Source organism: Oryzias latipes, chromosome 1 (assembly GCF_053564925.1).
Source record: "Oryzias latipes strain Hd-rR chromosome 1, Olatipes_Hd-rR_3.1".
NCBI lineage: Eukaryota > Metazoa > Chordata > Actinopteri > Beloniformes > Adrianichthyidae > Oryzias > Oryzias latipes.
In genome coordinates, this window is record NC_136237.1 from 16,092,623 (window position 1) to 16,117,880 (window position 25,258).

Below are 25,258 nucleotides of genomic sequence, written 5' to 3' on the forward strand. Positions count from 1 at the left end.
ATTTGATTAGGTTTGGAGTTTAATTAAAGAAACAACACAAAGTTTAGATTGTTTCTGATTGAGAGTTCCGGTCTTCCATTTCTCACTCTGTAACTTTTTTGTCACAGATGTTATTTATGCTTCAAGTGATGGAGGAAATTGGCTGTTTTTACGCTGTTTTTGTTCAAATGTAGGCATATGCCTTGATCATCCTGTCTTAAAATTTTGAATAAGACAGAAAGTTTGTTGTGTTGTGTAACTCTGCCAGTGAAACTAAGGGAGTTGCGGCTCACGAGACTTGACAAAGACATGAGTCAGGTGCGTCACCGGAAGTAGGTCGTAGCTGTTTACAGCCCCCACCGTCCGCTTATCATTTGCATGTTAGCTAAAAACGTTGTTTTGAGTTAAACAATTTTCCACAAATTAAATATTCAGCTCCAAACTAAACATTAAGTTAAAAAGCTAAATATTTCATTTAGATATTTATTTAACAAATAAATATTTTGTTACAAAGCTTAAAGGTTTAGGTCAGATCGAAATGTTTAAAAAGCTAAAAAAAAACATTTGCAAACTACATGTTTAATTTTATCAAATACAATTTTTGTTTACAAACTATAAATTTAGTTTATAAACTAAATACATAATTATGAAAAAAATATGTAACTTCAAATTAAATATTAAACTTGCTAAGTAATTATTTAGCAACTAAATGTAAGATTACATGAATTAAAAGGTTAAAATATGCATTTGCAAAATGAAACCTCTTTTTCCTAGCAGGTTGTGTGCTGTTAATATTTGACTGTCACTTTACAAACAGCACCCCATAGTTGGTTCATTGATTCTTTGATTTCCTTTTCAAGTTTTGGGATGGAAGCACCAAAAACCTGACAAAAATGGATTACCCAAACCAGTAGAGTATTGTTTTTATAAAGTTTTATTTTTCTTGGTTAAGGAAACAGGAAAAACCTAATTTGGTAGCTAACGGATTTAACTGGAAAACGTATCTTTGAGTGAGCTTGTTTTTGCGTAAAGCGCCGCTGCTGCGCACAGACCTCTCTCTCTCTATGCTTGTGTCGATTTTTTTATTCTACGCTTCTAACCATCATCCACCCCCCTCCTCCTCCTCCTCCTTTTCCTCCACTTATCTCAGCTCTGCGAAGAAGAAGAACGAGGTAGCCAAGGATTGACTTGAAATGTTCTTTTTTTGCGCGCAGGAGCCGCAGAGCAGTCGCGCGTGCAAACAAAGCAATCCGGCTGCTTTTTGAACATGCCTGACCGTTTTTTATCTGATGTCAGTAAGTGGCCGCGCGCCTGTGTGTGCGCGCGCTCGTTTGCTCGTCTGTCGGCCGTGATATAACAGTCTTGGATCGGTTGGATGCAGAGGAAGAGGAGGGGGGTAAGAAGCTCTGACGCTCAGGGAAGCTTCGTCCGTCACACCGTGTCCTGCGCTCTTCAGCGGCCGGTTGCCTGACCGGTGATGCTCGGCCTCTCTGCCTGGATGCGCCCCTGTGTCCGCGGTGTGCCATCGCTGCCGCTGCCCCAATCCCCTTATAGTAGATTCCCACTGTTGCCGGAGGAAGGTCTTGGGACCACATATGGAAACTGGGAATCAGAATTTTAGGAAAAGGGGAAAATAATCTTTTTTTAAATATTTATTTTCACAACTTCAAGATGTTTTTCCCTTTCTTTTAATCACAATTATTTTAATAATTCTAAAGGGGGTTGATTTATTTCCCATCATGGCTTATTTAATGACAGTTGTGATACTGGCTATTATCTGGCATAAATTCTAATTTTGTCTTTTATTTGGAGCACAGCTGGATTCTGCTGGTTTGAACCTGTCCTCTCATCTCTTTCACCACTTCAGATTTTCTTTACATATGCTTGCCTGGTTCACTTGTCTGTCCGTCTTCCCATGTCTCCCATCTTCGTCTTCCTACATCTCAATTCTCCAGAATCTCCATAATTCAGTAGTTAGAGTTAGAGACCATCACTGAATTGTGCCATCAACCCTTTGGAGAACACTGCTTTTTTTTTTTTTTTTTACTTCTTTTGGGGCTTTTTTCAAAGAAATCAGGCCGCCAACTGTGTTACTCTAACCCCCCCAGCACTTTTTCAGCATGAATTAATTCACACTGCATGCGGCTGTTCATCCATGTACAGGTGCGTGCGGATAAAAGTTAGGTCTGTGAGGGTGTGTGGGCACGGCAATGACGTTGTTGGCTGCATGTGACAATCTTCATCTGCACATTATTCCATACAGTACCGCTGAAGCTGTGAGAGCTGCTTCAAAATACCCGCTTTTTTATCACCCAACTCTTTTTCGGAGTTTTGACTTTTTGAGGCCTTCAAACTCAACTAAGTAGGCCCAGATCCCAGACCACATCTCTTGTGGGATCTGCTAGAAGCCTGTGTTTTTAGGTCAATGTTCTTTTTTTTCAAAGCAGGGCAACCTCCTGCCAATTTGGGACAACATTTTTGAAAGCTTTTCCGCTGAGGGTTCTGTTGTTCTGGCCAAAGTGTTCTTGACCCATCTGTTGGGTCAAGCTGACAACAAGTCCACCTCACAACCCCTCATCTTTAACTACTTTTTTATCTGCTTGTTGCCCCCCCCAAAAACCAACCATACGATTTCCCCCGAGCTCCCCTAATTCCCCTGCCCCCCCAGCTCTCCCCCGCTATCGCCGTCCACCCGACGCCGACCACCCCCAGTTTTCCGAGCTGGCGTGGCGTCGAAAACTCACAAATATTTACTTTCTGTACATCAAGAAGAAAGGAGGCCCCCCCTTCGTGGAATGTGGCAACATGGGGGTGTTTGACCGCGGCGTTCAAATGCTGCTAACTACGGTGGGGGCCTTTGCTGCCTTCAGCCTCATGACCATCGCTGTAGGGACGGACTACTGGCTGTACTCTCGTGGCGTCTGCAAGATCAAGAGCACCAATGAGAATGAGACCAGCAAAAAGAATGAGGAGGTGATGACACACTCGGGCCTCTGGAGGACCTGCTGCCTGGAAGGTGAGCTGGAGACATGCAGCACGTCTGTGCACGGGTACACCGACACCGCTCTGCCATTCCGCACCAGGAGCTCGTTCCCGGTGTGGCCACGCATACATACACTCAGATCTACGATCCATCCAAATGAAAACTACAGTTTATTCTTGCCTTTCTGTATATTTTGTGATTTCTCCAGTCCAACAAATATTATAGCTTGGACTTTCTACATCTTAAAACACACCAAACAACTGCACCAAGGCTTTACCTTTAACAGTGGAGCTGCGGGTTCTTATATGTGGCGATTCGTTTCACGAATCAAGATCATCAATTCACAGATTAAACCATGATTCTTACAATTTAATCAAAAGTTGTCCTAATAGTTGGTCTTTGTCTGTCTTTTTACTGGACAAATGAAAATTAAGGGCTGCACGATGGCGTAGTGGTTAGCGCTCTTGCCTCACAGCAAGAAGCCCCGGCTCAAGTCCCAGTCGAGAGACCTAAACCAGAAGATCAATGGGGGACCTTTCTGTGTGGAGTTTGCATGTTCTCCCCGTGCATGTGTGGGTTTTCTCAGGGGACTCTGGCTTCCTCCCACTGTCCCAAAACATGCTTCATAGGTTAATTGGTCAACCAAAATTGTCCCTAGGTGTGAATGTGAGAGTGCATGGGTGTGTGATTGAGGACACTCTACCCTGCAACAGACTGGTGACCTGTCCAGGGTGTCCCCTGCCTTTGCCCACAAGTGGCTGGGATAGGCTCTGGCAGCCCTGTGTCCCCAAAAGGGAATAAACAGTAGAAGATGAATGAATAAAATAATATGTATTTAAACACCTTAATTTTATTCCTTTTGCCAGTAAAAAACAAACCATAAATGTCACCGTTGCTTTGGATCCTTTTACAACAAATCCTGAGAATGTTCTCCACAGTTTTTCACAGTCCACACTCCATAGTCTTGCTGACTACAGTTCCAGCAAAAAAATTACCAAAAAAAGATAAAGATTACTTAAACAGCTAAAGAAAAAGTTCACAGTGCATTAATCTAAACTGACTAACAAACATTTCTGGTAAACTGACTTTTTTCATCTTTAGAGAAAATTGATCATTAGATGTATTTAATGTCCTTGGCCTATATTAAGCTTTTAGGTGTATTATAGCGTTAATTCCTCACAAAAAACCCTAAGCAGTATTTTTGCTCCATTCACATATATCTGACCATTCCTCTAAATCCCTGCCCTCTGAGCACTAGCCCCACCTAATCCATGAAAACGAGTGGGCTCTCACATTGTGACATAACAAAGTGAAGAATGGCCCCTTCCAGGAAGAGTCTGTGCTGCCAACACCACCCCCAGACTAACACACACACTTTCTCAGCAGAGCAAATTGCTTTCATTTTATATGCACATCCATCCTTGAAAAAGTTTGGATGTTGTTCGTTTTCCTGGGCAAACAGACAGGCTGCCACGGCCGGCTCAAGGTTGACATCATGAAATGGGCGGCACCCACATCGAGCAAAAGCCGGTGACTCCGAAATTGAGTTGTCTTACTTCTGGGTAGGAGAAGTAGCTCGCAAAAATAACTGATATTTAATAAAAATATTAATTCTTTAGTGTGCCAAAGGTAATATATGGATATAGTTTACTTTGAAAAGCTTAAAAATGGCAATGACTTATTGAAAAATGAGTCTAATATTGGTTAACTGACATTCCGTTAATTCGCATATTAAAGACTCTCTTTTTTTATCTACAAAAAAAACACTTGATATTTTTATTTTGAAAATGAGAAGCTTCACTGACATTTTACTTTGAAAATGTATTTACTTCAAGTGACAGTAGAGGATACGGTTTTAGCTTATGTACTTATCCAACATTATTCTGCATTTTAGAGCGATTATTACATTGCCTAAAGTGTATTTTTACTAACTCGATTGACTAAAGATCACAAATAAGCTATCTCGGACGTAGCAGAAATTCATCCTTGAATTTTCGGGACCAGATCGCAAATATCGCATACGTGTTAAAGCCCCATTCGACAGCAGCAGTTAAGAAAGAAATTTTGTTGCTGTCTTTAAGATCTCTCACAGATACCAAAGTGTCTTCACAGATAACATGTGGCTTGAGTAGGTAAACAGTTGTTACCAGCCTCTGCTCCTATTACTGTTTGTGCATAACCAATGTTATTGACACGTTTCTCAAAGCAAAATAGAGAAGGGGTTGTGTTCTTGCAGCCAACAAACTGACATGTATTTTCCAACTAACCTTTTCTAGGAGAAAAAAAAATCTGTCAAGGTTGAAGAAAATCCAGTGTGACAACCCAGTCCTTTTATTTAGCCAGTTCAAAGGCCTAGACATTATGTGGAGTGAAAATGATTCATGGGATTTACATGTAAAAGGTCAAACCCTCTTTTGGAGTGCGTAGTCAGATTACAGTGTTTGTGAGAGTCATGTCAAAGGGGGGAAAAACAGCCAAATGACTGCTTTCATAGCGTGTCGATAAAACAAACGTTGTGGACAAACATTTAGGTGGCAGAGGGAAAAAGGAATTGAAGCATATGTGAGCTGCAGTGTGAGTTTATTGGTGATCATACAATAGGGGAGCTGTAAAATGTCTTTTTTGTGTGTGGAAACAAACTTGTCAGGAGCCCAACGCAGGACACACCGCAGAGTGACACATCACACACACATTGCCACATGGACAGTTATTCCAGCTCAATCAGTTATAATAATTCAGCAAACTTCTGGATTCACCTGATGCACGGGACAAAGCCGTGCACTAATGACATCAATTCACTGCATTTAAAGGATTTCTCCTGTGATTCACATTCTGTCTGTGGGATATAGCCACTAGAATAGCTTCTGCCTTCACATTCTATGTGGGTTGAAGACCGATGCAGTGTGTATGTAGTATGTAACTCTGTTATGTGATGTAGAAGTCTGCAAACCACTGAATAGCTCAATGTCTGCCAAATTACTGCATTTTACTGTTTGCTTGAATGCATGTCATTAGCAGAACTTAGCTATTACTCACAGAGTAGCACGCACTTATGCATATCAAGTTTTTTTAATTAGCCGTTATGTGACATCCCCTGATTGCAACCTTCTATTATCACATTGGTCAAATCATGCTGACTTAACCTGGCATACACCTTTTTACTCATTCTCGCTATATGAAAGTTAATCAAAAAATTGAAAACTATTCATCTGTGTTAAACTTTGGAATAAGATATATCAACATTTGAATTATAGTATTAATAGGAGGTTCGTGCTTAATATTCTTTGTGTTGCTCATAAAATGATACTATTTTTGGATGCAGTAAATTAGAACACTCAGGACCTTTTTTTCGTTTGGCTTTCTTTTATTTTCTTAACTCTTCAAGATTAAAAAACTACCCCTTGATGGTGCAAGTAAAAGTTGGAAGCCTGTCATAATAGTAAAAAACTTAATGAACCCACTTTTTTAGTTGTAGGTTGATCCACAATGTCACAAAATTAAATGAAAATACCTCAAAATAAAGCTTTCCACAAACAAACAAGGCTAAAGGTTACAGGTGATGTGATTACGCTAATGCGGCTAACAACACTAATGTAGCTGATGGGTAGTTGTATTATTGGGTAGTGTGTAATTCTAGAGTTACTGTGAATGCAGTTAAGGTCTGACTGACAGACTTATTTCTGATTCTTTTGTATTTTTTCTTACAGTATAGTTCAGTGCGCCTTATAAATGAAAAACGTTTGAAAATTGACCATTTATTAACCCTTGTGCTATCCTAGGCACTTTAACATTGGGAGTTGGGTCATCTAGACCCACTAGACAGTGCGCTGAACCTCTTTTCTTAATGATTTGTGAACCTCACTGGTGTCCATGGATTCCATGACATCTTTCCACCTTTGTTCACCCTTGTCATGGTAGGGAGAACACGTCAATGTAAGGGTGGGGTCATCTAAGATAGCACAAGGGTTAAGTTTGCCTTATTATCTGGTCCACTCTATTTTGCAGAAAATATGGTACCAATGTTTTAAGGCTGTAACTCTCCAATTTATACACGTTTCTTAGACAGATATAAACATTTTTATACTTTTCTCTTTTGTTAAACTCTTGAAGTTCAAACCTTCCTTGAAAAATAAGTCTAACGTTCTAGATTGAAAACAAAGATCAGATTACAATCACAGATTTATGTAGATTTGTCAAACTGAGTGCATTTAGCTTGACACCGCACAGAGTAGTTTGATAGACAAAGTCAGCAGCCAATCAGGACGCATAATAGGATACTCTATTAAAAAAGAATGCAAAATTACACAGAAAAAAATCTGCAAAACAGCAAGACCGCGATATATCAAGACACGACTATGTGACGTCAACATCTTTAACACCAGAGGAAATTAAACCTAGACAAATACTAAAGGATAATTTCAAATACTAACATGTTTTTTATGAAAATGCAGCTTCAACAAACCACTACAAGTATCCCTTTTTTCCTTACTAAGTATCTTTACTTTTCTCTCATTCAACGCTTGCTCTGCATCTTTGGCACCAGATTTAAAATGGTTAAGAGCAGAGAAATATCGGAGACAGATCCAGTGTGCTCTCTATGCTTGGCCTTCACAGCTACAGTTGCTTTATAGCTGTGTGGTGCAAAGAAATGAGAGGGAAGAGGGAAAAAAGATTGGGAGGCCCTGAGAAAAGGAAGAAAGGAAAAAGAGAAAAAAGGGAGAAAAAGAGCAGGCAGCTCTGGTTTGCTGTCACACACCCTCAGGCATCTTGTGCTATCTTTAACACACAGGCCCACGTTCTATCTAACTTATATTACCCAGGCTTTTAACATAATACGTCACAGCTTGATTCAGATTTCTTTTTCATGCTTTGGACAAGATGTACATGATTTGCAGATACAGGGGAAGGCCTGCTTAAGTTTGCCATCACAATGACAGGTCAACAGGACAAAACCGGAAACATGATATCTAGGCTAACACCTTGTAACTCTCGGCTTGTATTGTAAACAATCTGCTTTTACAATAGAGCACTTGTCTGTGTGCAGATGTTAAAATATTAGCCTACATCACGACTTTGACATTAATCATCCTAATAAGCAACAGCTCAAGCAGTTTTTTTATGCTGATCATCTGCGCAGCCTGACTGCGCAGCATCTTTTATCTAAAGCCACAGATAGTGAAAGACTGTGATAGGAAGTAACACATTACATAGAATCAGATTGTAAAAAAAAAATTCTATTGGTACAAAAAAATGCCACTATATAAAGCTGCAAATAGTTTAGCTGCTGGGAACAGAAATGCCATGTAATCTGATTACTGAGATAATCTGATTAAGGGAAAAATGCTGTCATTTGTAATACTACAAGCAGTAATTATTAGTAATCATAACAATTAGTGTATGGTATAGATTATTGATGGAAAATACAATATCAGATGATTAATTTTGGGATATTTAGAACAGGAAGAGTCAATTTCAAGAAGATTAATTGAAAACTCTAGTTTTTCTACAAGAGACATATAGAGAGATTATTTTCTTTGATTTACAAACAACTTTTGCACTTTTGTAGCTCCTGCTTTTTCCTTAATGAGTGGTTTTATTTGGCTTGGCAGCTCATAAAAAACCAGGAGGTATTTCATTGTTTTTGCTTTTGTTTTATTATTTTTTGGTCAAACTTTAAAGAAGGACAACGTGTGCTGATTACATGGTGTTTTGCTTCAAAACAGCCAATCATTGAGCATCTGATCTGTTTTTTTGTTTTTTTTTACATTCAGTTGTTTTGTTTTTTTTGTCTTTGGTTGATCAAAGATCTTTTAAATTAAAATTGTAAAACACATATCACACAATCTAAGATGGCTTGCAAAGAATTGCTGGAAGGCTGGCAAAAAGAGTTATGTATTCTCCCTACACAAAGAAGCTTGCAGTCAGCATCCAGCCGCTCTCTGTTGGCGGCCTGTTGTTGATACAGTTATAAGATTGACTGACAAGGCAAAGCAGCTGTCAAACCTCAACCAACAGCTCCAGGAATCAAGGCAAGAAAGAGGAGGAAAGGAAGAAAAAAAACATTTGGGATTTTTTTTAAACTTGTTTTTTCTCAGATTTTTTACCTAACCGTAACGACTTTCAGGATTTGGTAGAAAATTAGTAGTAGTAGTTCTGTTTTTCTTAAAGAAATAATTGTTTTGAAATGCAATTTAAAGCTTAATTTTAGTCTTCCATCTCAAAATGCCACAAGAACACCAAAAAGACTATTTTTATCGGAGTAGATCTTTAAAGACATCCATGCAGCCATTCCGTCATCGTTCTAGCAGCAGGTTTTGAAGAGTATGCCAGTGGAACTCTCAATGGCTGTCACATTGAAAGGATGGGCCTATGCTGGTGGCCCAGGTGTGGGATCTGGCTCCAGAGACACAGTCTGTCACAGTCTTCTGTGATAGATCTTGCCCCGGGACAGTGGCTTGTTTTTTTGCCACAGAACGGAGCTGCCTCGGAGGCCCCAGTCATGACAGGTGGAGCTCAGCAGGCTCTAAGTGCTGCTATTAATCTTCATCACGGAGACGAAGAGCGAGCAAGGTGTGTGTGTGACAGCAGATATGTTACTGCAAACATGGTGGAGGTGTCTATGAGTGTACTCTGTGCACATGTCCAACACAGAATCATGTTTGTGAAAATATCTGGGGACTCTGATCCTTTAAAAAAACAAAAACAAACTTTGTGAATGATGATTTCCATCCAAGCAGGACAGCAGATTTCCAAAACAAGAGTTTGTGCCAGAAAAGGATTATGTTGACAATGCTGCATCTTTACAAGTCCAAATGGTTTTTGTGTGTATTTGTTTTCCTCATTTTCTTTTTTGTACTTCCCTCATAATGGGGCTTTACTTCTTAATTTAATTAGATTATGTCTAACTGCCCTAAAGGTTAAATGTTTATTTTATGATCCACATAAGATTTTGTTTATTATGTAAACATACTAAAGGAAATTCATGTTAATACATGAATTAAAATGGTTAAAAATTCAAAATTGTAATGCTCTTTTATGGGACTAAATAGCAAAATATAGGTTTTAAAAAGCTCTGATAATCTGAATCCAATGTGATTTATGAAGGTAGATACACTTAAATTGATTGCTTGATAACAGGCATAATGTGCGTATGATGCACTCTAATAGTTGAGAGACAAAAAAGGCCTGTAGTTTTCACCTATGATGAAAATTACAGGCTTCTCTCACCTTTTTAAGTGTTAGAACTTGCACAATTGGTGGCTGAATAAATTCTTTTTTGGCCCACTGTAGATTTACCTCTTAAAACCCGAATACATTTCCATATTCATTTATATATTAATAAAACAAAAAGCTGCTTGTGTTTTTGCTGTCTAGTAAATGCTTAACTAAGTAAAGTTAGAAGGTTTGATGCGTATTTGATATGTATTTGCATCAATACAAAGATTGTTTCCTTCATTGAAACTGCTTGCTTGTACATGCATGCATAAGATTTTGGTGTTTAGATTTCTTCTTAAAGATGCTGTTGGTGCAAAACCAGAAAGTCATGATCTATTCCAATGTGAAAACTGCAAAACAAAATAGTTTTACAGATGTTTGTCTGTAGCTAAATATGTAAATATAAAAAATCTTAATTTATAGCCTGAGACGCTCATTCTATCGAACAGTAATGTGGTCTTTGGATGTACAAGTAACTTCTAAAACCTTTTGAACACAAAAGCCTTACTGAAAATGTTCTAAGACATGGGTCGGCAACTTGGGCCACGCGAGCCACAGTGGGCACGCAGAGGAAACAGACAGCGGGTGTAACAATAGGCACTTGATTTGTCGTTTGTATTTTACAGATTTGAAAAAAAATTGGGTTTGAGTGACAATCTCTTCTCACAATGAGCTTTTTTCGCCTATGAGTTCATAAAGAAAAGGGTCCAGTCACGCAGCGCTGTTACTGTGACCGCACCCACCTATAATACTATAATACTAATACTGCCACTTTTCCGCGTCAGCCTTCATGAACGGGCAATTAAAAATTTTTTGAAACTGTTGTCAGTAAGATGACAGGTGGGGCTAAATGAGCCCGTGTCTGTGGATGGAACGAAAGTGCGTGCTTGAGTGGGAAAGTGCAACGCTGATCCTTGAGCTGTTGCACACATTTATGACAGCAATCGTTTTTTTGGTCATGGCATTGCAGCGGCTGACATTTATGAAGTTATAAGTTCCATTTGTTGAATAATAAACAAGAGAGGTCAGATTAAACCCAGATTGTTCTCTTTTTGTTCTGCAATATGTCAATATGTAATCAAGTTTTAAAATGAATACTTCAGCTGATCACCACTCCATTTACTGAGGGTGAAAACAATGAATAATGAAGCTGTCCAATTGTGGAAAATGTATATTACTAAAATGACCGAACTAATAAAAAAAGTAAAAACATTTAATTTTACATGTATTAAAAGCAGCATCACAGTATTCACTTATATCAAGTAACTCAGGCCCTGTCTCATAATGTAACAAAAGATGAATTATCAAAAAGCATATACTTGTTTTTTCAATGTGAATGGTTGTGAAGATCTTAAAAATATTGATGGTATTTTGTTCTGACGTATCCAATCCTATTGCTGTAGGCATGACATACCATAAATGCAATACTTTTAGTTTCAAACAAGCATAGTTGCAATATATCGGGTGCCGTTTGTAAAGTGAGACAGCCAAATATTAACAGCAATATTTTAGCAATATTTATTTAGCCTGTTTTATTAGTAAAACTGGTTTCAATTTTTAAAAATATATTTTCACCTTTCAATTGATGTATTTATAAATTTTACATTTACTAATTACATATTAAGTCTGCTAAGTTAATTGTGTTTTTATAAATAAATACTTAGTTTACAGACTAAACATTTAGTTTGGAAAATAAATATATTAAAAAAAAAAAAAAACGCCCCTCTTACCCTCTGCGGGTGGTTTCTCCTCCAAGCTCGGGTCCTCTACCAGAGGCCTGGGAGCTTGAGGGTCCTGCGCAGTATCTTAGCTGTTCCTAGCACTGCGCTTTTCTGGACTGAGAGGTCTGAGGTCTTTCCAGGTATCTGTTGTAGCCACTCCTCCAGCTTGGGGGTTACTGCCCCGAGAGCTCCAATTACCACTGGCACCACTGTCACCTTCACTTTCCAGGCTTTCTCCAGTTCTTCTCTGAGTCCCTGGTATTTCTCCAGTTTCTCATGTTCCTTCTTCCTGATGTTCCCATCGCTTGGCACTGCCACATCCACCACAACGGCTCTCCTCTGTTCTTTGTCCACCACTACAATGTCTGGTTGGTTCGCCATTACCATCCTATCAGTCTGGATCTGGAAGTCCCACAGGATCTTTGCCTTCTCATTCTCTACCACCTTCGGAGGTGTTTCCCATTTTGACCTTGGGGTTTCCAGTTCATATTCTGCACACATGTTCCTGTATATTATTCCAGCCACTTGATTGTGGCGCTCCATGTATGCTTTCCCTGCCAGCATCTTACACCCTGCAGTTATGTGCTGGATTGTTTCAGGCGCTTCTTTGCACAGCCTACACCTTGGGTCTTGTCTGGTGTGGTAGATCTGAGCCTCTATTGCTCTGGTGCTCAGGGCTTGTTCCTGGGCTGCCAGGATGAGCGCTTCGGTGCTGTCCTGTAGGCCAGCCCTTTCTAGCCATTGGTAGGACTTCTTGATATCAGCCACTTCAGTTATGGTCCGGTGGTACATCCCATGCAGGGGTTTGTCCTCCCATGAGGATCTGTCCTCCAGCACTGTATCCTCTGTTCTCCATTGCCTGAGACATTCACTGAGCACACTGTCAGTTGGGGCCTTGAGCTTGATGTATTCATGGATCTTGGATGTTTCATCCTGGATAGTGGCTTCTACGCTCACTAGTCCTCGGCCTCCTTCCTTGCGGCTAGCATACAGTCTCAGGGTGCTGGATTTGGGATGGAACCCTCCATGCATGGTGAGGAGCTTTCGTGTTTTAACATCCGTGGTCTGTATCTCTTCCTTTGGCCATCTTATTATTCCTGCAGGGTATCTGATAACGGGCAGTGCATAGCTGTTTATTGCCCGGGTCTTATTTTTGCCATTGAGCTGGCTTCTCAGGACTTGCCTTACTCGTTGGAGGTATTTAGCTGTTGCAGCTTTCCTTGTTGCCTGCTCCGGGTTGCCATTTGCCTGTGGAATTCCAAGGTACTTGTAACTGTCCTCGATGTCTGCTATTGTTCCTTCTGGAAGTGAGACCCCTCCTGTGTGGACTACCTTGCCTCTCTTTGTCACCATCCGGCTGCATTTCTCGAGCCCGAATGACATCCCAATGTCAGTACTGTAGATCCTGGTGGTGTGGATCAGGGAGTCAATGTCACGCTCGCTCTTAGCATATAGCTTGATGTCATCCTTGTAGAGGAGGTGACTGATGTTGGCCCCATTTCTGAGTCGGTATCCATAGCCAGTCTTGGTGATTATTTGACTGAGGGGGTTGAGACCTATGCAGAACAGCAGTGGGGACAGAGCATCACCTTGGTATATCCCACATTTGATGGACACTTGTGCAAGTGGCTTCCCATTGGCTTCAAGGGTGGTTTTCCACAGCTTCATTGAGTTTCCTATGAAGGCTCTTAGAGTCCTGTTGATGTTGTACAGCTCCAAGCATTCAGTGATCCATGTGTGTGGCATTGAGTCATAGGCCTTCTTGTAATCAATCCAAGCTGTGCACAGGTTGGTGTGTCGTGACTTGCAGTCTTGAGCGACTGTTCTGTCGACCAGGAGTTGGTGTTTGGCTCCTCTGGAGTCTCTACCAATGCCCTTCTGTGTGTTACTCATGAATTGATCCATGTGCCTATTTATCTTTGTTGCAATGATGCCTGACATGAGCTTCCATGTTGTGGACAGACAGGTTATTGGCCGGTAGTTGGATGGGACTGCACCCTTTGAGGGATCCTTCTGGATCAGGATCGTTCGCCCTTCCGTTAGCCATTCGGGGTGAGTCCCATCTCTTAGCAGCTGGTTCATTTGTGCTGCCAGGCGCTCGTGGAGTGCGGTAAGCTTCTTTAGCCAGTAGGCATGTATCATGTCAGGGCCCGGTGCTGTCCAGTTCTTCATACCTGAGACTCTTTCTTGGATGTCTGCCACTGTGATGGTTACTGGATTCTGTTCAGGGAGGTTGCTATGTTCTTTTCTCAGAGAGACCAGCCACTGGGCATTGCTGTTATGTGCTGTCTGTTTCTCCCATATACTTTTCCAGTACTGTTCAGTTTCTAGCCTTGGTGGGTCTGCTCGGCTGTTTTGACCCTGCCACTGAGCGTACACATTTGCAGGTTGAGTTGCGAAGAGCCTGTTTATTCGTCTGGCTTCATTGTCTCTTGTGTACCTCTTTAGGCGGCTGCTCAAGGCTAGGAGCCTTTGTTTGGCAGTTTCCAGTGCTTCAGGTATGGGCATCTGGCTGTATCTCTTAGGTACTTGCTTTCTCATTGTACCTCTTTGAGCCTCTGTCAGCTTACTCACATCCTTCCGAGTTGCCTTGATTTTGGCCTCTAACCGTTGCTTCCATGGTGGGTACTGTTTTCTTCCATGGTTGCTCTTGTAGCCAAGCATCTCAAGGATCACTGCTGCTGAAGTGTAAACCAGTTCATTGGTTTCTGTAATGTTTGTGGTAGGAATTGCCCTCAATGCTTCATTCACAGTTTCCAGTAGACTTTCAGGTACGTCACTTAACCGTCGTAGTTGGTGTCGGGGTAGCCTAGTGTTCATTGTAGACATGATCTTGTCTTTCAGGTCAGTTGCTGCCTCGCTCAGTGTTATTGTGGTTGTTGGGGCTGTGTACCCAATCTCAGGGTGGAAGTGTGGCATAACCTCCTCTCTGACCTGTTGTTCTGGCTCTCCCGTGCCATTGTATTGTATCGCTTCAATCTCAAGTTGTGATAGGAGTTGCCGTTTGTGGATGTTAGAGCACTGAGCTACCAGTTGTTTGGCAGTTAGCCTTGATTGTGGGTTTCGAAGCATCCATTCATTCCACATTCTCTGCATGTAACCCCTCTGGGTGGGATTACTTGAGTGGTAGCATTCTAACAGAACCTTGTTCTCACATCTAGTCCATTTCCGTCTTGTTCCAGTAGCCCACTTTCCATCAGGGTGCCCTGGTTCCTCAGACCTTGTTTGGCCGGGCGACGTCTGAGCCGGCATGACATGTGGTTCATTGTCTCTCATGTTGTGAGATAGGCATTAACGTTAAGGGTCTTGCCCAAGGACCCTCACTGGGTGATGTAATTGCCCGTCTTTGTTATGGTAATTGCCCCATTTCCATTGTTATGGTAATTGCCCCATTTTCCATTACCATTAGTTGTTACCATTAGTTGTTCGTTCCGCCCTGGGAATGGAACCCGGGTTTCCTGCATGACAGTCCTTACCAACCGAGCTACCCATCCGGTATATATATATATATATATATATATATCAGACCTAAGTATTTGTTTTCCAAACTAAACATTTAAGCATCTTATCTAAGTATTTATTTTTTATATAAATATTTAGGCCAAATAAAAAAATTCAGCTTTTACACTCAATATTTAGTTTGGAATGTTTAACTCCAAGTTAAATATTTAGCTACCATCCAAGTGAACTTGCAGATAAATGGACTGCCAAAATAAAAGCTAGATTTTGCTCAATCTCTAAATTGTTTCAAACCAGAGTTGTCACTCATGCATGCACTTCTGCTGTACTAATTCAAGACATGTCCAACCTACTGCCTAAACAACATTGGACGAGCCGTTTTATCTGCATTTTTTTTTGTAAATAGGCTTCTTCTCAGGTAATCGCTACACTTTTAAGACCTGTCGGCACAGCCACCTCTACTAAATCACTCCCGCCCCACTCTCACCTCAAACAGAACTTTACCTTTTTTAAATTTATTTGTTTGATTCACACCAGAGGTGGATTAGCGGTCTGTTTAGTTTTGTAAAGTAAAAAACTGTGCAGTCATCTTTCTCCTTCATCAATCACGGTCATTAAATACAAATAAAAAAGTGCTCATTTTCCACACGATAGCAGGGGGCACTAATCGAATAATGCGAGATTATTAAAACAGAAGAGTCTATAAACAGCCCCCATGCCACCTTCCCATCCTCTCCTTATCTAACTATCTTCAAAAGAAGTAAAGTTATTTTAATGCATGAGCTAGACAGAACATATCTTAAAAATATTTTTGTATTTATTTGTATTAGAATTCAGATTTAGTTGGTGATGGCACAGTTGTTGCAGAGAAGTTTTAGAATTAGCACTTCATGTCATACATGTTGCTAACCCCTGTTCTAAGAAGTCATTAATGTTTAATGCATCCACTCTTCTATTTTAGAAACCAAAGAGATTGCGACACGTCAAGATGGTTTCACCCACAAACAGACTTAACTGTTTAGAATTCATAAAATTCCATTGGACACGAAAACTGCTGACCTTCTGAACAATAAAATGGCAAAGAGCGGATTTCTAACGCCAAATGACCCTTAAGACTCACTCCGATGAAAAATTGTGTTTTTTGTGTTTTTAACATATTCTTGTGGCATTTTTGATGGATATAAACAACAAAAAATAAGCTTTTCTATGTATTTATTCATTTGAATTGTTGGGCATCAATAGCAGACGAAAAATACTTGTAGCTGTGACGTCGAAGCTACTATGGGCAGGCTAAAAGCTCCCTGCTTCGTTCCATTCTGATGCATTCACTTACAGACAAATAGAATTATGTAAATCTTTGTTTTCTTTGTCCGAGCTGGCATGTGGCTTAAAACTGTGTGGCTGGGTAGATCCGATTATGCTCGCACTTTTTGTTTGACTGGTAATGTTGGTTGAGGGTTTTAGGAGCTAAAAGCTAGCGGTAGACTGTGTAAACGAAGAGCTCTCATTTATGGTTGACAGGAGGTGGGGGACGAGCTTGATCTGTGCCAAGGACGTGCAGAGACCTTTGGAGGGGCGGGTGCTGAAATTTAAAAATGGGCATGTGGAGCACAAATTTAACAATTTATGATGACAACTTTCAGGATAGAAGACTATATTATAGCAATCCATATTATAACTTTATACTTCTTCAAGGTTGCCAAAGCATGGTTGCTTAGCTGCTGTGGCAACAAGCTTCAACCTGACTGTCACTTCCCTTCTTCTGGAGGTCAAGGTCTACTGATCCAGCTTTCTTTGTGTTCTGTTCACACACCATAAATTCTTTTTTGGCTCGGCTAAGGGGCCGTCTCTGCAAAATAATTGTATAAACTGCTGCTAAGTCTACATCTTACTGCTTCAATGCACCAGATGTGGTTGCAGTTGCCTCAAACTTTGGACAGGTCAGCACAAAACAAAGCTGATGTTTTTAGAGTGATCATTGCATGAGCTGCTGAAGGACTGGATGATCTTGCAGTGTCATTTCCTCAAGAAATGGACAACGTCATTTGAATAAGTGATGCAGAATTGCAGCACTTGGGCAGGGTCAGTTGGGTGTGTTAGTTCAAGTAGGTTTGGGTGTGGCCTCTGACTGGTTCCTGTCCTCCTGAACAGCTGTTTCCTCTCTGTGGGCTTAAATTCCATCTCTGGGGCTGTTTCTTCAGCTTATGTCTCCTTAGTTTTCATCATTCTCCCTGTTTTCTGTGGAAAAATATCAAACCCTCTCTCTTCCCCTTGCCTGACCTTCTTGACGCCTGGCGCGGATCACTCTACCGGTAGAGGAATAGACAGCCCTAAGTCACTAAGGCTCCTCCTTAAAAAATACTTTCAGACACTTCAATAGCTTTAAATACCCCTATAACTGGAGCAATAGGAAAGAGCCAGAGGGGTAGGGAAGCAATTCAGGTTTGGCCTAAGAATACTTGTCAGGAGCTCTGGACAATTAACAAGTTAAACCAAGTGGACTCAAACTGAGGGAATAAACAGAATTCCGTTGTTTATCGCAGGTATCCACAATATATGATCACAGATGTTTCAATGAAGTAAATACCTCACTACACATTTTATACACTTTTCTCAGACAGATAGCAATATTTACCCACTTTTCTCTCTTGTTTAAATTGTCAAAGTTTAACATTTCCTAAAAAAAAATAGGTCCAGTGTAATAAAATGAAAACAAGATCTGCTTTTGATTAAGCATTTATATTGATTTGGCAAGTAAAGCATTTTTTGTAAACCAGACACAGCACAGATGGACACAGTCTACAGCCAATCAGGATTCAGGAGACAGTTTGTTGTTGAAAACAATCAGAAATTACATGCAAAAATTGCACTGAAAAGAAAACTGCAAAACAGTGAGACCGCAAAAGGTGAATAGAGATATGTCAAGAGAACACTGATAAGGGAACTTAACTTGAAACTAAGGGGAAATATCTAGGAGTGAACAGATTTCTATATTAGTCTTGTGTTTGATTTAGAACAGATAATAGCGGCTTACACGTTGTATATCCAATTTTGCAAAAATGATAATCAACGCCATGACCCTAAAGAGGGATGAAGTGGGTTTGGAAAATGGATGAATTATTAACTACTGGTAGTTTCTTTTGCTGCCCTTTTAGAGAGAATGTTATTGCATGTATGTGAAATCTGAACTTGTAACTGGTGGTGGAGGACCCAAAATGCAGGCTTGGTGGCAGGAAATAAACATTTAATAAACAAATTGAAACGTGACAAAAACTATAGGGAGAAACAAAAAGATGACAAAGTAGAAAAGAGCAGACGACCTGACAAGGATGAACTGAAAACCAGACACTTAAATATGCTGAAGGCAATTAACTAAAATGACGACGGCTGTGGATCAAGATGGCCTGGGAAATAGTGGGACTGTGGGAAACTCAGAACATGACCAAAAAGCACACAAAACAACAGAACCCTTATAGAACTGTAGTTACTGGCCTCTGGCCCAGTTGCAATTTGCAAATGGGAGAGCTAATTTCTGCCTTTTATGAAGAGTAAAAAAGAAAAACATTTTACTCAACATCTGGAAATTTTTAGATTTGATGAATAGAAGTCCTTTTTTTTTAGTCATAAGGCATTTCTAAACCATTTGGTGCTCCGATAATCAGTTCAATCGTTTAGAAGAGAAATCCTCTTTTGATGGGATTTTAAAGAGCAATGACACTCTAATTCATCAATAACACTCTCTTCATCGTCTAATTAATGCAGTCATTCCACCTTCTATTTGTGGCAGCTCTTCTTATCTTCTTGTATGGCATTACTTGGTACTGTTGACCACATGACATGGTGTAACTATGGTGATACAGCACTCTGTTGGCAGCACAAGGCCACCTGTCAAACTAACATCACGGCCACTCAATCAAAGAGAATGTTTACGGGTTTCTCACACACCACCTGGGACTGACACACACTCCACAGGACACACATCAATCACACACAGCAAATTTCGTATGCAAAGTCATATTTGATACAGACTTTTCTGAGACCCCTACCTCATAATGGACATATGTAAATACCTGGGCTTTCACCTTTACAGCAATCTGGACTGGTCTAACAACACAGACGCTCTGTACAGGAAGCGCCAGAGTTGCCTTCACCTGCTGAGGAGACTGAGGTGTTTTGGTGTGTGCAGACAGCTGGTCAGGACTTTCTATGACACTGTGGTGGCCTCAGTAGTCCTTTCTCCTTTGTGCTATCCTAGGCACTTTAATATTGGGAGCAGGGTCATCTAGACCCACTAGACAGTGCGCTGAACCTTTTTTCTTCAATGATTTGTGATATTCACTGGTGTCCATGGATTACATAAAATCCTCTTCACCTTTATCCACCTTTGTCATGGTAGGGAACACGTCAATGTATGGGGGGTTCATCTAAGACAGCACAAGGGTTAAGGAGTTGTGTGCTGGGCAGGGGGCAGTATAGGCAGAGACAGGAGGAGACTTAAACTGGTTAAGAAGGCCAGCTCTTTCCTGGACTGCACACTGGAGTCAATCGAGGAGGTGGTGGACAAGAGGATGTTGGTTAAGCTAACATCCATCATGGATAACCCATCCCACCCCCTGCACCAAACTGTAGAGGTGTGACCAGCTCCTTCAGCCCGAGACTGTTACACTCACAGTGCAAGAAGGAGTGCTACCGCAGGTCCTATCTCCCCACAGCCATTAGACTGTACAACACGGTGCTGCAGTGATACACTATGTGCCCACTCTGTGTTTTTTCATTTATTGTTGCCGTTGTTTCAGTCCTTTTTGTTTCTTATAACAGTTGTTTGGTTTGTATTTTTATTTATTTGGTTTAAATTATTTACCTTGTCACGCAGGTTACAGATGTTCTTCTGTTCTTTTATAATGTTGCACTGTTAAATAGTGGGCTTTATAGGGTTAACATGGAGTGATAACTAGAAGTAAAATAGCTTAAAAACATTTTTGAGGGGTAAAGTCTCTTTATTTTTTTAATTTATCGAGTTTTACTTTTAGACTTGAAACATTATTTTTTCCTAGGAGTTTCAAAGCTTTTGAGTTTTCACAGAGTTCGACAGTAAAAGTAGCAACAATGTGGCATTGCAGCTGCCCTGAATTTGCCTAAGTCCCATCTACACAGAATCATTTTTAATTCTTTAAAATCCTGCCAATTCAATAGTCATCTCATGGTAAACAGTCTAATCCACTTTAATTTTTACATCGCAGGCCATTCCAATTCAGGACACTTGTGAATCTTGTGGGTTTTATGTGTGGGCAGGGAACCAAAAATCTGTGGAATTAATCTTGAAATTGTTTTGAGAGCTGCAGTCATGTGTTCAGTGGTGTGTTCACACTGCTGTGGATGCTGAAGTGTTTCACTAACAGGATTATGCAACATGACAGAGCTGTTAGCTGTCTGTGGTGGGACAGGAAGCAAGTGTGCCAGAGGCGTGTTGATCATATAGACCGTACAGCCAGTTATTGTGAAGGTATGTGATTTATTGTTACAGGCCCACTCAGATGACAATTGTGTTTTTTGATGTTTGGTAAATGTTCTCCTTACTAGCATTTTTTGATGATGAAAGACGTATATAGAAGACGTATAGAAAAAGAAATGTAATATTCAAAGTATTACTTTGTTTAAATTGTAGTGAATCAGGAGCAGACAAAAAATGCTATTTGAAAAAGCTTGTAGCTTTGAGGTAGAAGCTACATGTTCTTGTGACATTTTTTGATGATGGAGGACATAAAGTATAAAGAAAATTAAGCTTTCATTTGCATTTCTGTGTATTTCTTTATTAAAATAGTTGTAAATCAGGAGGAGACGGAAAACAGCTGTTTGAAAAAAACATGTTTGTTACGCAGAAAATACAATGGGTGGGACACAAGCTCCCTGCTCCGTTCCATACGGATCCACTTGTAAACAAATGGATCCATGTACGTCTTTGTTTTCCTTGTCGGAACTGGTATCTGGCTCAAAACAGTTTGCCTGGATAGTTCCAACATTGCTGGCAATCTTTGTTACTCAATCTTTTATGTTAGCATCGGGTTGTGATGGGCTGTAAATTAGTTGAGCGTAAAAACAGAAAGATGATGGGAAGTGAGGAAAGGCTTACTTTGCTCCAATAGTCCCACCCACAACTCTGAGGGAAGTTTTCTAATGAACTCCTGCCACTCTGCAGAAGCTATGTCCAGTTTTTTTTTTATTTTGGCTAAAATGGCATTATCACAGTTGAATGAACTCTGGGAACGCCTTTAAAGAAGGTCGAAAGACGATCGGAGTGGGACTTTGAGGTATATTGGATCTAAACAAAAGCACCTGAAGTGTGTTTTGAAATGTTGTAATCTATCTGGTAAAATGTGTTTTGCCTTTTTTTACTAAAAACTTAAAGGAGTTGTTTTTTTTAAGTTTTGTATTCTGATTTACATATCGACCCACAAATGAGCCATCTGAGAAACTGGAGCAGATGATCCTAAAATGGGTTTTGCGGCTATATGATTAGTATGAGAGACTGCACCAGGATAATAGAACAACATATCTAAATCTTTCTGTGTGGAATGGTAAACACGATAACAGTTGTAGGGAATGCACATTTGGTTTTTTATTTTACATATTTTTTCCCTTTTTGCTCATTAACAAACAAGTTAACAAGAATTATTGGTAAGTCCATTCACATTTTATTTCCATGAAGTTCAGCCCTCTGTTTTTTTTCAGCATAAGAATAATACAAAAAGAACATTATTAGAACATCATGCCATGCTGTATGGTCACATGGCTTGATCATTATTTTCTGCCATCACATGTGTGTTATCCACTGTGATGGCACTTGTCATTTTTATATTATAGTAAAATGAACCTACTATGTCTCAATCCAACTCGTAAAAACGTGAAAACGTGATTGACATTTAGACAGAGCGCCGTGTATCTCCCAAAATTGCTTCAACATCAGTAATGCCAACAGAATGAGTCCGTATGCAGAAGGTGCTCCGGATAATAAGGCTCTGTCATTTTATCTAAAAAAAAAAAAAAGGTTTTTAAGTCCACCTTATGGTGCAGAAATAAATGGTAGTTTGTCTACTAATGACACCAAAATCCATAATATTTGTACTGTTGAATGTGTGACAAACACTATTTGAGCTTACAGTACTGCTCAGCTCAACAAATGCAAACAAAACAAACCTGTAATAAAAACTGTCCACATTTTTGACACTTTTTTAAGTATTGCAGTTCTAAATCAGACATAAAAAAATGTAGAAGTAATTATCGTACCATGGTTAAGGGATAGCAACGATGCAGTAATTTCATATTTCATTGTGGAGAGCAACAGTTCTGTGTGCATGCCTCACTTCCATTCTGTAACACAACACTTTCCAACATAACAGTGTGTCATATGCTGTATTTCACAGTGGGACTCCTGCATTGTACAGTAGTAACAGTACGTCACGCTCTTTGTTTTACAGTATAGTAGGTTTAGAGTGGTGCAGCAGAAAGCTGTTGGCACCTCCACACAGGCTGTTTAACGCCTGGTGGGAGCGGTGCACACAGGCCAACTATTGCCTGATCCTGCAGACATCATGAGCCAACTGCAATGACCACGCACTCAGTGGTTCTTTGTGTTTGTGTGCATGAGCAGCATGTGGAAGGGCCTGTGTGGATGTACACACATGGGCCATGTTTGTGCCCTGGTTCTATGCCACACACCATCAGTCAGAGCGGGGCAACAGATAATCTGAGATCACTGTGAATGAAGGGTAAAGCCTCAATGGAGTTGGTGTTGGTGGTAACATATGGACATGGACTGATGACTGTGTCATTTGTAAGCTACAAGAGTAATGGTGTTGGTGTGCTTTTTAGCAGTTTTAAAGGCTGATTTCCACTGGTCCCTCTGTGGTGCATCTCCATTGCATTGACACAAGAAAATGAAAAATCCACAATCCAACACCACATGGATGCGCAATCACCCTCTGAACTTAATGGTCAATTTATTTGTAGTGCACCATCAATGGGGAGACTCCAGAATTGTAGGGAAAATAAAATGAACAGATTATCAATACAATTTCCAAAATTCCAGTTTGGCGGCCCAGATTAAGTAGTTTAACATATAAATAGTTTAGCATATGGCCCATCCCTGCTCTGGAGCGGGGTACCCAAACTTTTTCTTATGAAGGCCACTTAACGTTTTTCTTCTCTGATGTGTCTAATTTTAAATTTATGTCTTTCTTTTATTGTGAGGCCCTTTGGTACCCTGAAGGAGTTGTAAAGGGCTATATGAATAAAGTTACATATCCTTACTCTATTGTTATCATGCCGTTTTGTTGTCGCTCTCTCTCAAGCTACACTCACACCACCCTCAGAAATGCAAGTTTACATTGTGTGCACTTCATTAGATGCAAACGCCATATCTATTTTTTGCATATAGTTTTAGATATTTTAAAATGTTGTTCTGCAATTTTTGGGATATTTATTCAAATGAACTAAATTCTGATATTTTCATCTGTATTTACTACCAGGTCAGTGGCTTTGTGAGAGAGTGTTCAGCCTAAGACTTACAGGCCGAGTCACACCAAAGACTGTAAAAATGTTTGAAACTCAGCATTATGAGTTTGATTGGGGGTTGAACCACCAAATGGTTTCTGATTGCGGCTGTGTCTGCAGCTCACCGCTCCCTCAGAGGATGGGTCAAGTGCGGAGAACAAATTTCACGCACCTATGTGCGTGACAACCAATGGGACTGTAAGTTTAAAAGGGTGATTCTATACATTCTATATATTTCTTTAAGTTTTCAAAAAGCTTTTTACATACAGTAGGTGTACAGATTAATTCATTTAGTTTAAAATACACAATATAATAAAGAGTAACAGCATTCAACAGAGTACATAAAAGTACATTGGTGATTAAAGAGCCATTCAGTCAGGAGAAATGCTCAAGCAGTGTTTTTGACTGCAAAAGCTGACTTGCAAAGAAGATTGCTGGTTCCACCAGCTGCAACCTCCACCATGGGAGATCCACGGGCCCAGATGGGGGTTGATGAAAGGACGAAGCAGCAGCAGACTTGTGCCTCTGGAGAACTGCAGTGTAGCCACGGGGAGAGACCATCTGTGATCCAACGGCTACTCAGAGTGCGTCGCTTAGATATCATTCATTATCCATTTGTGGTTTCGGCTCTAGAAATGTTGTTTTTAACCTTTCAAAGATAAATCATATTTAAATGTCTAAAGTTTAGGTTTCTCTTTTCACATCATGTTTTAGTGTGAATTGATGATTTCTAAAGGAATATTGCATTCTGTCTGAAGCAATCATTGCAGTTTTTTTATGCACAAAACATTTGAAAACATTCACAAAAGGGATCCTTACCCAATGTCTAACCATTAATGGTGACTTCATTCTGAAAATGACAGTCCCATTTTAAATTAAAACGTAACATTTTTTATGTCGATTTAAGGAAACTTGGGCACTCTAAACATTAAGCCCTCTTTGATATGACTTTAATTCATATCCCTTTTACAAGAGCGTCATTAATACAACCACACAATATGCATTTTATAGATCTTCAAAAGCTACCCAAATTCCAAAACTGGCCAAAAGAATTGTTTTTTAATCTCAAAGCAAATAGTAAATGGCGTAAACTTTTATAACGCTTCTCTTTCTTACTTTAAGGTACAAAGCGCTTTACAGTCACAGTCCCATCCACCTATGCATGCGCACATTCACACACTATGGTGTTCCCATTGAAAAGCAGGGAGGGACTTCTTTTTTTTTCTACTGTTTACCAGAGTATGTCCACAACCTATCATTTTAAAAAGACTTGGTGCCACATTCAAAAGCAGTTCAAATCTCACAAATCTTGCTCTAGGCTTTTTCTTTCACAGCTCTATTTCAATGTATG

General features: G+C 40.1%; 1 protein-coding gene across 1 annotated transcript in view; it reads left to right on the forward strand.

Moving 5' to 3' along the window:
• Positions 1-1,127: 1,127 nt before the first annotated feature.
• cacng2b (calcium channel, voltage-dependent, gamma subunit 2b) overlaps positions 1,128-25,258 on the forward strand; it is a 108,188-nt gene continuing 84,057 nt past the window's right edge. The window contains exon 1 of the mRNA XM_004066076.5: positions 1,128-2,995. Within this exon, the coding sequence (XP_004066124.1) occupies positions 2,785-2,995 (211 nt within the window). The 5' untranslated portion in view covers positions 1,128-2,784. The remainder of the gene's footprint in view (positions 2,996-25,258) is intronic.